The 16446-nt window shown below is 43.2% G+C and overlaps 1 protein-coding gene across 5 annotated transcripts in view; it reads right to left on the bottom strand.

Annotated features, from left to right (window-relative positions):
• Positions 1 to 16446, bottom strand: part of LOC135199392 (protein YIF1B-B-like) — a 143323-nt gene that overhangs the window by 27621 nt on the left and 99256 nt on the right. For all 5 annotated transcript variants that reach the window (XM_064227380.1, XM_064227383.1, XM_064227384.1 and 2 more), the window contains 3 exons: positions 13962 to 14068; positions 4132 to 4314; positions 3629 to 3765 (listed from right to left, as the gene is read on the bottom strand). In XM_064227380.1, the coding sequence (XP_064083450.1) occupies positions 3629 to 3765; positions 4132 to 4314; positions 13962 to 14068 (427 nt within the window). The remainder of the gene's footprint in view (positions 1 to 3628; positions 3766 to 4131; positions 4315 to 13961; positions 14069 to 16446) is intronic.

A 16446-nucleotide genomic window follows, 5' to 3' on the forward strand; every position in this document is an offset into this window, starting at 1 on the left:
TTGCTGGGTTTCGAAGACGAAGTTGTCTGTTCACTTTAAGCTTCCTCCGAAGCACTGCTTACTTCACATTCTTGAGGCTCAAATCTTAAACAAGAGCTTGAAGAGTTCAACAGAAACGTTCAGCCAGGAGACAAACCTGGTGTGCGCTGGCGCGCGCTTGGCGTCCATTTGCGAGGACGCTCTGCGTCCTGGCGCGCGCTCGGCGTCCTACTGGCGAGGACGCTCGGCGTCCACTGGCGCGCGCCTGGCGTCCATCCGAGCGTCCCGTTCAAGCCGAGCGTCAAAAGAAGCGTGCAGAAAAGCGTCACGCTCCTGACAGGCGTCAAAACAAGCGAGAGAAACTGCCTTCTTTTTCATATTTCTCGGTGGAAAGACGTACACGTGATCAGGCGACGTTCGCCTTCTTACTTCTCACTGAAACGCATAACGAGAGAGAGAGGGGACGTGAAGCGTCCTCTTCTATAAAGCTTCTATTTAGAGGGCGCGAGTCCTACCGAAGGGACGCCAGATCGATGTGGGTTCCCCGTAACCCTCCTTCGGCTTTCGACATGCCCTCTCCCTGATCCTGGGAGTCCGACAGAGGTCCAGGCCTAGAGGCGTTATGGGGCGGATCTGACGTTCCCTCCTGACGAGAGAGAGGACGTGAAGCGTCCTCTTCTCTAAAGCTTCTTAGAGGGCGCGAGTCCTTCCGAGAGCTCCAACCCTTGCGCGGGGAGGACGCCTCGGAGGACGAGAAGCAATCCTTCAGGATTCGTGCACGTGCACGAACTTTGGCAGTCTGGGGATTTTCATCAGAAACTGCCGAAGGCACGCCAGATCGGTGGGGGTTCCTCGTAACCCTCCTGCGGCTTTCGACATGCCCTCTCCCTGTGGTCCTGGGAGTCCGACAGAGGTCTAGACCTAGAGGCGTTATAAGGCCGATCTGACGCACCCTCCACTACACAAGGGGCACTGTCACTGCACTTAGCCACTTCACTATTGCTCTCTAAAGCAAGCACTTTCGATTCTAAGTTACGAATCGAAAGAGTATAAGAGTAAGGGCAATAACCTCTACAGACACTGTTTTAGGGCCCGAAGGCAACATTACAGGGTTAGGAGTAACAATAACAGAAGTAGCACTCTTCACAACAATGAAGGAGAGCGATCACCTCTCGCAGACATATTCATAACCCGTAGGCCATAATATAGGGTTAGGCAAAATAAAGTCTACAGGAAGGTTAGCAGGTTCACTACCCTGACTGTTGTTTACTGATTAATTGCGTACATACGAATCATATTTTTTTCCTTACGGAATTAGACATGTTTACTGATTAATTGCGACAATACGAATCATACGTCTTCCTTACGGAATAGACAAAGTCTCACACTCCTTACATGACAAATCTCAACAAAGAAGCAAGACCCATACCCCTCGTGCATACCAAGTGCGGATCTACCGAAGCTTTCGGTAGCCACACCCTATCTTTGCAGACAACCCACTCTGAAACTAGCCTAACTAGATTCAGATATCTTATGCAAAAATGAATCAAATTCAAATCAATTTAAGATAGCGTATGCCTAGCCACAAATCCAAGTAAATAAATCAAAAGACAATTAGGATACTTAGCGGCAATGAAGTTTCCAAAATCCTAAGACGGAGGTACTGAAAACAGGTGTTTTCAGCACCGGCGACAGAAAAATTATGAATAGAAAATGGGAATGGTTCCTGATACCCGCCTCCCAGCGGCGGGAATGGGTACTAACCACCTGGCCGACCACTGCGTGTGTCGGAAGTTTTTTTAAATTCTGTCGGACTTCAGAAAATACAGCTATATATATATCTGACAGGTAAGTTTCATGAACAAAAAATTTTTTATAAAATGTATAGTGCGCACAGAATATCAATGCACATACTGTACCCAAATGACCCAATGTGTACAGTTCAATGTTCTCTCATTTGTGAGTTTTTTGCGTGAGCATTACAGTATAGTATACTATGGACTAAGAATTTATTCTTTAGAATGTCCTCTAAATGTTCTGCTTCTCCTAAGGCTTCTAGCAAAGAGCCTAAGCGTCAGGGGCCCTTACAGTTAATGAGAACTGAGGAGAAAATAGACATGATTGTCACGTTAAGAGAGGGCAGAAGTCACAGAGAAATAGCAGCCCATTAACGCTTGACTGAAAGGGCAGTTGCCTGCATTGAGAACGAATGTGAGCTGGGCAAAATACTTGGGAAGGTCATTCTTGGAGAAGAACTTGCCGCCTTCTTTACTTCTATCCCAACCACTGACCAGGATTTTGAAGAATTTCATGGTCTGTACAAACTGATCAGAAAAATCAGGCATATACAGACAGTGGTAAAGTCATGGGATAAGAATGAAGAAAGGTCCACAAATTTCATCAATACTGTTAATGAAGTAGTGAAGCCCTATCGTGCCTTGTTTGTGCAAGTGTACACTTATTTCATGAAGAAATTGAAGAGGCACCCTCAAAGGATCTGTAACTCCTCCACTTTGCTGTGTAGTCTACCTTCATCATCATTCATCAGGTTGCACAGCTACAATATCATCATCAACATTCATCACCAGGTGGCACCATATAATTTAATATTATATTATTATAATATTTAATGTCACATATTATACAGTAAATAACAAAAATACAGAATATTACTGGACAAAAAAATTTGCATCTGCAAATAGTGGGGACCTGTGAATAATTCTATAGATACGTTCCACAGAAAAACCTGCAAATGAGCGAGTCCTCCTGTGAATAACTTTTAGATAAGTTCCACAGAAAAACCCACCACCAATAGGTGAGTCCGCGAATACTGAGAACACGAATACAGGGGGTCCACTGTATTAAGTAGCTTAAAATAAAGACAAAATCAGTTCTTAAATTCAACAATCTCTGCACATCCAGGCAGTCCCTGGTTATTGGCGATCCGGTTTTATGGGGCTTGTCTAGCGCTATAAAATTGGCGATCCGGTTTTATGGGGCTTGTCTAGCGCTATAAAATTGGCGACTTATGGCGTCATATCGGGCCAAGTTCCGGTTATTGGCGCCTGGTGGCGCCAGGCACCAATAACTGGTTATTGGCGCCACAAGTCGCCAAGTTTTGGTTAATGGCAGTTTTTGCTTATCAGCGCACCCACTGGAATGTAACCCCTGCCAATAACCAGGGACTACCTGTATATCCTTTGGAAGCCTAAATTTCAAGTCAATAGTCCCCTGAGGGATTGTTCCATATAAATGGGGGTTTACATTCTGAATAATAATAATAAAACTGAGAACCATTCCATCATGATTAATCTTACAATGAAATGCTGAACAGAAAATTCAATTTAACAAGTAAAACAGATGCATTCTACGTGACAGCAACCCACCAAGAATCTGATCCTAAAACATATTTTGAGTTAAATGTAACTGAATATTTTCTGAACCCAAGAAAATATCAATTAAATAAATTCCCCCACAAGTGGTTACAAATTTAATTTATGAGGATTGTTTTAACGAATCTTAACCATCAAACATTCAACTTTTGATATGCACCATTACGGAGCGAATATAATAATGTACAGAAAACTGAATGAACATAAAAGCAGGGGCTACTGTATAGCACTAAACTGAATGTACTGCTATAAAATACCTTTCCTGAAGCCCTAGACATAACCCAGCTACTAAGATGTAAGTGACAACGGCCATCAGCGGGATGTACAGATCAGGTGCGTTGATTTCATGTCGTGGTTGTACAGGTTCATCTTGTTCGTATCTCACACTCCAGTCCTGAGAGAGAATGAGTCACAAATTTGTAGAGCAAGGATTTATGAGTGTATCTGTTTACCCCTAGATACAATACACAAAATCTGATCTGTAATCTTAGTTGACAGGGAATGTAAAATCAACACATTAATAGTTACAAGATTTAGTGTTTGCTTCCTTGAAAATATTTCAAATCACTGATATTAGCTTTTATTATGCATTACCTTTTAGACTGACATGCATTTGCAACTCTGATTTCTATATCGGTCTACTTTTACAAACCTGTAAATCTTATAAATTTTTTAGCAGATGTGGATGCACATAAGGCAAATACAGTCCACATTTTCGACACAGCATCAAACATGCCAAACAGCAGCACTACAGACTTACTGAGTGTGTAAATGGGAAGAACAACAACTGGAGTTTCTTCAAGACATATCGGGTATCCACCGCAAAGTAGTACTTGATCTGACTCATGCTGACATACTTCTCCAACTTTTTGTCGACATATTCACGTCCCTGGCCGACGAGGTTCTGACCATATTGCATTGCCATACTAGCTACCATGGGATCCTGCAAAGTAAATAATTAGGATATTGGTCAATAAAAGTCTAGGCATGTTGCATAAAATGATACAATGTGAATGAAACTTTTTATTACTTTTATCCTACTAATTAGGTATACTGAAATGATTGTCCTCAGACTTGTCATTACTAAAAAATATTAATGTAACCATCTATTATTATTATTATTATTATTATTATTATTATTCTTATTATTATTATTATTATTATTATTATTATTATTATTGTATTTTGGGAAACAGACCCTCTCTCAAGCATACTTTACCAAAAGTAACTGCTACTTCAGCACCATTATGCTTATAGAGATTCTTCTCTGTTTTTCGAATAGCGGCTTTTTCTGTGCTACTTAAACAGGATAGTAGAGTGGGGAGGTCATTCTCAAATACAGGGTCAAGATTGGTGTATATATTTCTATTACAATCTTCTTACGGGTAAACTAAGATACCACAGTTATCAAAGTCAATCACAATTGACACTTCCGCCATGTTGATGGTCACGTAGCTGCAACCTACAGGATCTCCTGAGCTGTGTGGCGACGTTGCTGGGCATTGCGTCATACTGCGTGATGTCATGGCTGCCTTAATTTTCATTGGCTACAGGAGTATCTCGTTCAAGGGCATTGTCCTCAGCAAAGTTGCTACAATTGGCAGTGTCATTATTGGGGGCAGGTCTTCTCATACATGTGGGGAGGAGAAATACTTCATTGTATTCAGTGTTGGTTTCATTTGCTGGATGAAAAGCGCCTCCAGCAGGCGCAATGGACCGGCATCAGGGGCCTTCCCAATGATCTTGGTATTCTGGATGATTATATTCTGGGAAATATTTTCTTTATGTCTGGTGCGGGCATGATTTTTTTTAGTCCCCTCTGCAGACTGGGCATATGTTCAGTGTTCCCCCGTATTTGCAGGGGTTGGGCACCAAAACACAACCCCCCCCCCACAACAAATAGCTAGAACCAGTGGTGTTGTTGCCAAACAATATCCCTAGTCTTCTCAAAATCAAAACCAGAAACTCTTGGGAGGTCCAAAAGGCTGTCGCAATTTCAGGTTAATTATGAACAGGTACTATTCGTCTCGGTCGCTCACCAGAAGAACTAACAGGTCTGCGCCTATTACTCGGAAAGCGCCAAAAATCGGCGATTTATGGCGCCATAACACTCCGAGTTCCAGTTATAGGCGCCATAATGAGTCAATATTAGAGTTATGGTGCCATAACATAGCTAACAGAGGTGCTGTTAACCAGATACGTATCAGGACCACAAATCACCAAGTTTCAGTTAATGGCAGTTTTCACTTATCAGCAACCTGCCGACAACGGAACCCCACTCCTGTTAATCAAGCGCCAGCTTAATTCTTCAGCACTTCAAAAGAGAAAAAGAACATGGACTGGAAGTAGACCTCCTTCATTCTCTAATGAAGAGAGTGAAGGTGAAGCTATACTGAAGGGAGGCAGGACACTGAAGATAACTAGTTCATGTGAAACTGGTTGTTCCCAAAATGGGAACACTGGAGAGGTGGAGTTCAAACTTCTTAGTGATATCCATCCTAAACATATGAACGTAAGTCCGGCGAGATCTTAAGATTGAACCAGAAACATAGGCTCTAGCATCCAACCTCTGGGGAGTAGACTCCGTAGAGTTCCTCTTGCTCCCTTGTTCATCCCAATGTAATCCAGGAAGTAGAGGAAAAAAAGAGAGGAGGAATACTGTTCTTGCTCGCTCTTCTCGGAATTAGCGGGAGGGGGCAATAATGTAAGTGATCATTAACTTACGGTGATGATAGCAATGCCCAGACTTAGGAAAATGTATTTGGCTCAGCAAAAAATGCTTCCTGAAGGGAGAGCACAGGTTGTCACCCACCAAACACAGCATTCTCTTCTTGCACCTGGTTCGTTCACAGGAATGCAAGAGAGTATCGTGGAGTTGAATTTGCCAAAAGTTGGCGAGAACTTGCCACGTCTCGCCAAGCATCTGTTTCTCCGTGATCAAAACCTCACGAAGAGGACTACACAGAGAACCTCCTCCTTGACTCTTGTGATGTCCTGTTTGAGTGGGGCTTGCGAAAGATCCCCTAGTGTTGATAAGATGATCGAAGAGACTGTGTCGTCAGGCATCCAACAGCTAGCACCAAACTAACAACACCTGGTGCCAGGTGAGGTGTGGAAAACGTCGAGCGAGCTGAAGCACGGGAGTGTGGTGCCTCAGATGGCGCAGAGCGCCTGGATGGGGACTGCCGCTCGGGGGGGGAAGCCCAATACGAGAGAGATCGTAGCGCCTAGGCACCAATGCCTGGTGCTCATCATGAGAATCGGTACTATCCTGATGAGTACCAAGACAAAAGTACTTGAGAAGACTCAAATATACCAAAGTAGGAGCAGATTTGATCCACTTCCTCTTCAACAGATGACAAACCAGTATCTCCACCTTTGTTATGTGGAGGTCACTTACGATACTTTGAACATCTAGGTGCTGGCACAGGACATTCACTATAATACTACTAATTAAGTATAATAAGTAACTTTTTTGTCAGGAGACAACTCTTCTTGAATCCAATGGCTACTGATCACCACTCACTAAGACACCTTTCCAGTGGCGTTCAGTCAAAACCTATAAACGCATCACAAGTTTGAGCAAGGGGTAACAAACCCACTGGACTCCCTTTAGTCAAACCAGCCAAGTCCTGAGTCAAATGTCGACTGAGAGACGAACTGGCCAAGTAGCGAGTTGAACATCGCCTGTGAGTCAAATCAGCCGAGTCCCGAGTCAAACGTCGACTGTGAGGAGTTAGACAAGCGTGACTGCATGATGGACGAGGCTTCATTGACTGAAGAATGACATTTTTATAATAAAATCAGATTTTACACATACTTACCAAGTACATAATTACCCATAACTGAAAGCTCACTACTGTGGCATTCAAATTTTGTGATGGAACCACCGTTGCTAGTGTAGGTGTTAGGACCCGCCCACTTTCGGGACCGATAGGTACAAGTGCAGAGAGCACCAATTCGTTTGGCCTGCCATGTCCATGTGTGGGGAGGAGTGAAGGGCTTTAATCAGGTAATAATTTGGTAAGTATGTGTAAAATCTAATTTTATTATAAAAATGTCATTTTTACACATGTAACTTAACAAGTAATAAATAACCTGTAGCTGATTCTACTCTTAGGGAGGTGGGAATCATGGACATGCTCTACATTGAAGACATTATATGTATAAGAATGACTCAATAAAGAAATACTGCAGTCATGGAGGTTCACCAATGACTGGAGGAAGTTATTTATTGATGCCCTTGCCCTGGGCTTAGACCAGATAAAATGCAACGAACACTGACATCACAAAAAAACAACCAGTAATACCCTACTCCGGGTAACAGGTACCCCCAGGCTTCCCAAAACTCAACACCAATAATCAAGACAACAGAGGATAGTCAAGGAACAGCTAGCTCCTTATGCTTCCCTCCCCAACACCATGCCAGCCACCGACAACGGACCCAATGTGGAGCAATTCTCATAAACCGTTTCTATGCCTTTCAGATAATGCATAACAAAAAAAAAACTTACCTACATTTCCAAAATGTAGAGTTCATAATAGCTTCTAAGGACATATTATGCCTAAAAGCTAGAGACGTCGCCACACCTCTCACTTCATGAGCCTTCGCTTTAATAGAGGGTAACACTTCTTCTTGTAGTTGAGTGTGTGCCTCCATTATCAAGTTCCTTAGGAAAAAGGAAATGGCGTTCTTAGACATCGGTCGAGACATAGACTTCACCAAACACCATAGATTAATTGCAGGTCCTCTAATCTTGTCTGTTCTATTCAAATAATAGCATAATGCTCTTACTGGACGAAAAAGACGCTCCTCCTCTGGTCCTATAAAATCCATAAGATTCTCAATCGTAAAAGAATGTGGCCAAGGTTTGTTCACATCCTCGTTCTTTGCCAGAAATCCCAAGGATAGAGAGCAGACTGCGTCACCTCAAGAGAACCCTACTCTCGTCTATAGCTTGTAATTCGCTGACCCTTCTGGCTGTCGCCAGAGCTATCACAAAAAGGGTCTTTTTTTGTGAGGTACCTTAGAGACAGAGGGGTTCCTATGAGTCTCCCGACAGCCACTTTAGAACTAGTACGTCCAAATTCCAAGAAATTGCTCCCAACTTAACTGTCTTGGAGTGCCCATGGATCTAATAAGATCACTAATGTCATTGTTGTGTCCCACATCTATACCTCTATGTTTGATGACAAGAGTTTAGCATAGCTCTGTACCCTTTAATAGTACTGGATGCTAACTTCCTAAAGGACCTCGAGAATAGCCATAGCAGAAAATACGCTATCTGTGTGATAGTCGTTTGAGAAGAAGAGACGTTATGTCTTCTTCACCAGTTTCTAAAAACTGACCACTTCGACTGGTAGAGCTTGGTAGTAGAAGATCTGCGATATCTAGCAATGGCGTCTGCAGCTTATCTTGAAAAGCCTTTTGCTCTAACCAGTCACTTGACAGTCGAAATCATGTCAGAGACAGAGTGAACAATCCCTGATGGAATCTGTACAAGTGAGGCTGTTTGAGTAGCGACTTCTGAGGGAGAAGTCTTGGAAAGTCTATGATTATATATGAAAGAGGTTCAGAAACCACTCCTTCCTTGGCCAGAATGGAGCTACGAGTGTCATGGAGACATTCTGATGACTCATATACTTGTTGATCACCTCTCGAATCATTGCGAACGGTGAGAACGCGTATAGGTCCAGCCCCGTCCAATCTTGCATGATAGCGTCTGTCGCCCATGCATGGGGCTCCGGCACTGGTGAACAGAAAATTGACAGACAATGATTCTTTGCTGTCGCAGAGATCTATAGTCGGTTGTCCCCAAAGACTCCACAGATCCTTGCACACCTGGAGCTCTAGTGTGCACCCTGCTGAGAGCACTTGGTTCCGTCTGCTTAGTTCGTCTGCCATGACGTTCATTCTGCCCTGAACAAAGTGAGTAAGAACCATTACTATTCGCTGTTCCACCCACATCAGGAGTTCTTTCGCAGAGATGAAATTTGTGCTAATGAGGCTGCCTCAAGAGGTCCCATCTGACAGGCAGCATCACTGGTACTTCTGCTGACATCTCCCAGAGATGTATCTACCACTCCTTCTGGGGCCACCAGGGAGCTATGAGCGTGACCCTGCAATGAGATGACACTCTTATCTTGTTCAAAACCTGCTGATAATGGGGATCAGGGGGTATGCGTACGCCTCCAGGTGCAACCAGTTCTGGAGCATAGCAAACACTCCTGCCACCATAGGATCCTGATGTGGGCTGAAATAAACTGGAAGACGATAATTTGGAACTGTAGTGATAAGATCCACTGTTGCTGGCCAGAGGTGAACCAGGTGATCTACCACATCTTGTGCTAGTGTCCATTCTGTGCTGATACTCTGATCTGATCTGCTGAAGGCATCTGCGACTACGTTCTTGCTCCCCATCACAAACTAAAGCAGCAGTGTGACCTGATGGACTTTTCAGTCCACCAAAGGATCACTTGAGCCAGGCAATTTAGAGCCTGCGATTTGGTGCCGCCTTCTTTTCTCAGGTATGATATTGCCTAGCAATTGTCTGAGAAGATGGCCACCCCACCACAGCTGCACTGTTGGCAAAAGTGATGAAGAATTAGCTGGACTGCCTTCAGCTCTTGCCAACTGAAGACTTTTCTTGCTCCTCGTTTGTCCATCTCCCTGCCACATATGACCTCACTACTACTACTAGTCCTAAGCCCTGATCTGAGGCATCACACAACAACATTAGATCGGGGAAACAATCTCAGAGACACTCCTTGAAGATTGTAATCTGTTGCCCACCATTGAAGATTCTCCCATCTTTTTAAGTTCCACGGAATTCTGATTGCCTTGTCCTCTCCTTGCCAATTTCTGTGAAGCAAAGGGACTAGTGCTATTAACGAATTCAGATACCCCAATAGACGAAGCCACAGAGATACTGGGGTACTTAGTTGACCCAAAAACTCTCCTATACAGGTCTGAATTGTATCTATTCATTTCTGTGTTGGAACAGCCTTCAAAACTGTAGTCTGGATCCTCATTCCTAGATACAACATAGCTTCATGTTTCGAAATGAGGTTCGACTTGTCGAGATTGATTTTTAAACCTAACTGGAAACACAAACTTAAAACGATCGCCTTTGCATGGAGAGATTCTTTTAGACTCCTCGCAAGAATTAGCCAGTTGTCCAAGTACCAGAGTATGCAAATGCCTTGAGAGTGAAGGAGACCTGATACTGGGGCCATCAACTGAGCAAATACTTGGGGGGCTGTGCAGGGCCAAAATACATTGCCCAAAACTTCCCATCCCAACAAAACCTGAGATGATGACGAGACTGAGGGTGAATTGGGACCTGAAGAAATGCATCCTTGAGGTCGATGGAGAACATCCAAACATCCTGACAGATAGCAAGAACTGATCTGGGTGTCTCCATCTTGAATGAGGTTCCGAGCATGCGCTTGTTGAGACGAGAGAGATCTAACAGGTCTCTAACCCCCCCTGTTGCCTTCCTTATAATGAACATCAGATTGTAGTAACCTTTTGATGGAAGTGAAGCCAGTTCCACTGTTCCTTTGTTACTAAGGAAATTATATTGGCTTCTAGAGCTCTCCCTTTGGTGGAAAAGGGAGAATAACTGTCAAATCAGATAGGGGTATTCTACAGCAGAGGAATGGACACCAAGGAAACCATATACCCTTCCTTGAGGACTTGGATGACCCAGTATTCTGTTCCTAAGGACTCCCAAACTTTCCAATAATGTCCTAACCGGCCCTCTACTGCTCCCTGTGAAGGAGATGGTCCCTATTTCCCAAAATTTTACCCCCTACCAAGCAAAGCAGAACATTGCCCACCAGAAGCAAAAGAATTACCCTTACCAACACCTAAACCCTGAGAATTTCCACCTCTAAATTTCTTACGAGGGCCCCAGACTTGTCCTGCAAAACCAGCTGCGTCTTCTCCGAAGCTTGGGGCCTCCGAGAACCAGAAGGCTGATGAATGACAATGGTAGGCTTATTCTTACTCTGCTTAACTACATGAGAAAGCAAAGCCTGATCACACCTCCTCTTGGCCTGAAGATTAGAATCATCTAGGGCTTTTTCCAAAACTGCCTCATCTACAAGAACCCCTCCTAAGAAAGACAATGCTCTTGTTTGGGTCTGAAAGAGTGGGAGGAGCATGTCCTAAATAAAAGTCTCTACGTCTAGCTGCACGAAAGATCTTAAGGTTAAAAATCTCTGACATAAGCTGTTTCTGGGAGGTATCAAAACTATTCACCAACTGATGGTTAAAAGAAGTTGTCAGCAATAAGGCCAGAAATTGAGACAAGGGGATTGTTCACTGACCAGACACAAACTAAAGAATTAACAATTTCAGTCATGGTACTGAAAGCTCTTCCAATTTTGAACAATCATCCACTGAAATCCCAACCTGACCCATCAAAGACTTAACAGAAGCAGATAATACATTAGCCACATTCTCGATCAAGGTCTGAGCTGAACATGAGAAACTTGAAACTCTTAAAATATTTCTTCCTTAATGTGAAAGCAGAGATATGAATAGCTGGCTCACCCTCTAAAACCTTGGCAATTGCCCTATCATTAGCAATGTCTCCTGCTGTGTCAAAAATCTCATGTAGGTTTCACTGCAGAAGGGAAAAAGGTTATGTTTCCTCCGACATTCCCCTAACAAACCTGGATGCCTGACCTGAAGAACACCATTTAGCCTGAACCGAAAGACCTCTAGCATCAGGGAAGAGTTCCATAACAAACTCCTGCATGCCCCTGTACATTGCCACTCAAGCTGCCTCTCCTTCCCCAGAATTGCAAGTCATATTGGAAAAATTCTCTGCAATATTTGGTAAGGCAGGAACTGAGATTCGTCCACCCTGTTTTTCTCCCTACCAATAGCAACACTTTTCTTCACATTAGGAGAAAACCTAACGCCCGGATGTGATCCGCTCTCTTTAACCTTCCAAAAACTATTCCCTAGAAACCAAACTATCCCCCAAGTCAGAATGAACAGTAATTATTCTATGAGGATAATTTCACTAACCATCAAGTATATATGACAAGGTGAGTCAGATCCTGACTTAACCCCACAGAATCCAAAAATCTGCATAGGAGATAATCCCTTTATAGGTCTTGGAGCTCACCCATCCCGTAAAATACACAATCGTGCAGCCTAGAACAAAGTCTCAGCAACACAACTGCCCGACCTAGACCTGAACAGATCTTCCCAATAACCTTCACGATCCACATCACTATCACTATTTAGCTGAATATCAGGGGAAATGAAGACTAGAAACCATGGTCCAGCTATGCACACCAGTCAGAACATTCCAGCTACCTGAGGAATAGTGTGGTAATGAATGCATTGACTGTGTTGAACATATCTGCCCAAGGTCCCCGGCAGCCAAAGAGTAACACCATTCTCTCCTTACTACTTTTCAACCTCTACACTTTCAGTTTCTGCAAAGGAAAGTGATGAGTATAGCAGGCACGGTACACAACACATGAAAACGCTTGGCCTAAAGGAATGTCTTAACATTCACAAATTCAAGGTATTAATTATATTTTCGGCGACTTGTGACTAGTCTAATACTGGTAAAAAAAAATCCCAAAAGTAAGTTATAACCTAATGGAATAATGCAACATTCAAGAATTACTTTAGAGGTAATTATTAACTGGCAACTTGCCAGTTAATAATTACCTCTTAACTGAATGGTGCTACATTCAAGAACTATTCCAGGAGACTACAAGTACCCAGCTGGATAATAATCTGAATTAAATAAAAAAAAAGGCAAGACTCATCCTGCTCGAAGGCTATGAATGCATTCCAGTGGTTGTGTAACATGACCGGAATCTGGTGATATAACCGAAAAATAAGAACAAGCTGCTGTAAGCACTCGATGTTTAGTTGAGCGTGGCAGAAAACAGAATGAAGTTATTAGCTAAGTTATTCCTAGTACTGGCGTTTGGGCACGGCACTGTATACAGTGGACCCCCCGTATTCGCGTTCTCCGGATTCGCGGACTCACACATTCGCGGATTTCTCTCGGGAACGTTTCCCCGCATTATTCGCGGAAAATTCGCGTATTCGCGGTACTTTTCTATAAGAAATATCCACAAATTCCTGGTTTTTGTGATCAATTTCATCATAAAATGCACTTTTTGTGATAAAACTATTAAAAAAACCAAGTATGTAAATTTCTAGTGGTTTTTCTTAAGTTTTAACTAACGAAATAGGCGGTTTTTAGCGCTTTTATAGGGGTTCCAAACATTCGCGGATTCTAACTATTCACGGGGGGGCCTGGTACGCATCCCCCGCGAATACGGGGGGAACACTGTACCTACACTGAGCAATTGAAGCGCTACCAGCGAAATTTGAATTAGGATGCCATATGTGAAAGTATATAGCTATATAATTACTGGGCAAGTCTTATATACAAAATAACCTATTTCCATCAATAAAGAGCAGACTGTGATGAGCTCATTGAAAAAAATAGTTTACGTTAAAATACTTTTACATAGCAATACAGTTTACTAAGTAATTGTGGATTTTTATTATAAAATAATACAAATATCGTGAAGGATAGCAACCTGAAATATCTGTGGGCCAGGCATTCCAGGATAGCCGTAGCTTCCATCTGGCGGAGCGCCCTGGTTCTGTCCGGCATATCCATAGTTGCCTCTGCCACCGTAACCACCTGTAAATCAGGTAAATCATAAATAAGCACCTGTAATTCGCAAGAAAAGGATAAATCAAATATCTACACTACTTAAATGAACAGCCATGGAAAAGAATTAATATAAATATGCTAAAGATTTACTTTCAAATATCTACCTCTCCATTATATAGCTCTTACTACTGCTGGCACGGAAATAAAATCCATGCAATGGAGAGGTAAGGTACATTTAAAAATGACAATTTGTCGAAAATTGCATTTTTCCTAACTATACAAACCTGAGGTCCTTTAACAATAGGAAGGTAACTAGCGGCAGCTGGGACGGTCGTAAGCTTCGAACAAGGGGAGAACGGTAGTTAACTGCTTGTCCGATCGTGCGCGCGCCCGCGCGCCCGAGAGGTGAAGAATCACTTTTGCTTTAGGCCCATGCAAAAAGTTGCAGAGTGAGGGGTGGCATGAGGTGGGACTATATGTAAAGGACCTCAGGTTTGTATAGTTAGGAAAAATGATATTGTTAAACTACAATAAAGTTTTGTACATACTTACCTGGCAGATATATACTTAGCTATAGTCTCCGACGTTCCCGACAGAATTTCAAATCTCGCGGCACACGCGACAGGTAGGTCAGGTGGTCTACCTTACCCGCCGCTGGGTGGCGGATGTACGAACCACTCCCGTAAGCTTGTCAGATTTTTCTCTTCCACCTGTCTCCTGAGGGGAGGCTGGGTGGGCCATTAATCGTATATATCTGCCAGGTAAGTATGTACAAAACTTTATTGTAGTTTAACAATATCATTTTTGTACATGAACTTCCCTGACAGATATATACTTAGCTGATTGGCACCCTTGGTGGAGGGTAAGAGACAGCTCAATAATACAGGTAAGACGGGAAACAACTAATGTTGTAGGATATAAAAACCTTGGTTCTCACCTTTTCAGGATGAAGACTTCATAGATACTATCTCTGAGTCTGCATTGCCTGGAGAGCTACAGCTAGGACGTGACCTGATGCTGAAAGACTCTCGGATCTACCACTGGATATGTGATCCCCTATTGTGGTAGAATCCAAGTCGGATGCTGTTAGAGGGACCTTGTCCGCTTACCTAACAGATCCTTACCACTACCTCTGCAAGGAGCCAAAACCCACCAGACCACCTAACCAAAATACAAAGGGTTAATATTACGACAAAAAGAGGTGCCTCCTGCAACCTCTTTCAGACAACCAAAAAACAACAATATAAAATATAGGGTAACATATAAAAAATTTACACAGGATAAGTTTCAGCTCCCTGCCCCAGCACCGAATCCGCCGATACGAAAGGACCCAAGGCGAAGCATTTATCATATGTGATTTTTACATCACGTAGGTAGTGGTTTGCGAAAACCGATTGGCATCTCCAAAAAGTCGCCTCCATCAAGTTCCGCACAGACATATTTTTTCTGAATGCAAGCGAAGTTGCGATGGCTCTCACCTCGTGAGCTTTTCACTTTCAGTAGTCTAAACTGATCTTCCTTACAGGCAACATGTGCCTCTGTAATAAGGCTTCTCAGAAAAAAGGAAAGAGCATTCTTCGACATGGGTCGAGTGGGGTCCTTTACGGAGCACCAAAGTACATCTTGATTAGCCTTAAGTTGTTCCTTCCTCTTAGGAAATACTTCATAATTCTCATAGGGCAAAGAGTTCTTTCAGGCTCTTCCCCTACTAGAAAAGATAAACTACGAACTTCAAAGCTCCTGGGCCAAGGGCGTGATGGGTTTTCATTCTTTGCAAGGAAACTTGGAAGAAACGAACATACCATAGAATCTTCCTTAAACCCTACATTGCCCTCAATAGCTTGGAGCTCACTCACTCTTTTAGCTGTAGCTAGGGCCAAAAGGAAGATAGCCTTCTTCGTCAAGTCCTTGAAAGAGGCTAAGCCAGGAGGTTCGAATCTAGACGATCCAAGGAATTGTAGGACTACGTCTAGATTCCAGTTCGGTACTACATGAGGACGCTTAATGGTTTCAAATGATCTAATAAGATCATGCAGGTCCTTATCATCGGATATATTTAAGCCTCTATGCCGAAATACCGCCGCCAACATACTGCGGTATCCCTTAATAGTTGACACAACCAGATGACATTCTTCTTTGAGGAAAATAAGGAAATCCGCAATTTGGGTCACAGAGGTACTGGAAGAGGAAATGTTCTTCCTCTTGCACCAACGTCTGAGACTCCCACTTTGACTGGTATACACGCAAGGTGGAAGGTCTCCTCGCTCTTGCGATTGCTTTAGCAGCTGCTGCTGAAAAGCCTTTCGCTCTGACCAAACTTTGGACAGTCTGAAACCAGTCAGACTGAGAGCGAGGAGATTTTTGTGGTACCTGTCGAAGTGGGGTTGTCTGAGTAGATCGCTCCT

Source organism: Macrobrachium nipponense, chromosome 25 (genome assembly GCF_015104395.2).
Source record: "Macrobrachium nipponense isolate FS-2020 chromosome 25, ASM1510439v2, whole genome shotgun sequence".
Lineage (NCBI taxonomy): Eukaryota > Metazoa > Arthropoda > Malacostraca > Decapoda > Palaemonidae > Macrobrachium > Macrobrachium nipponense.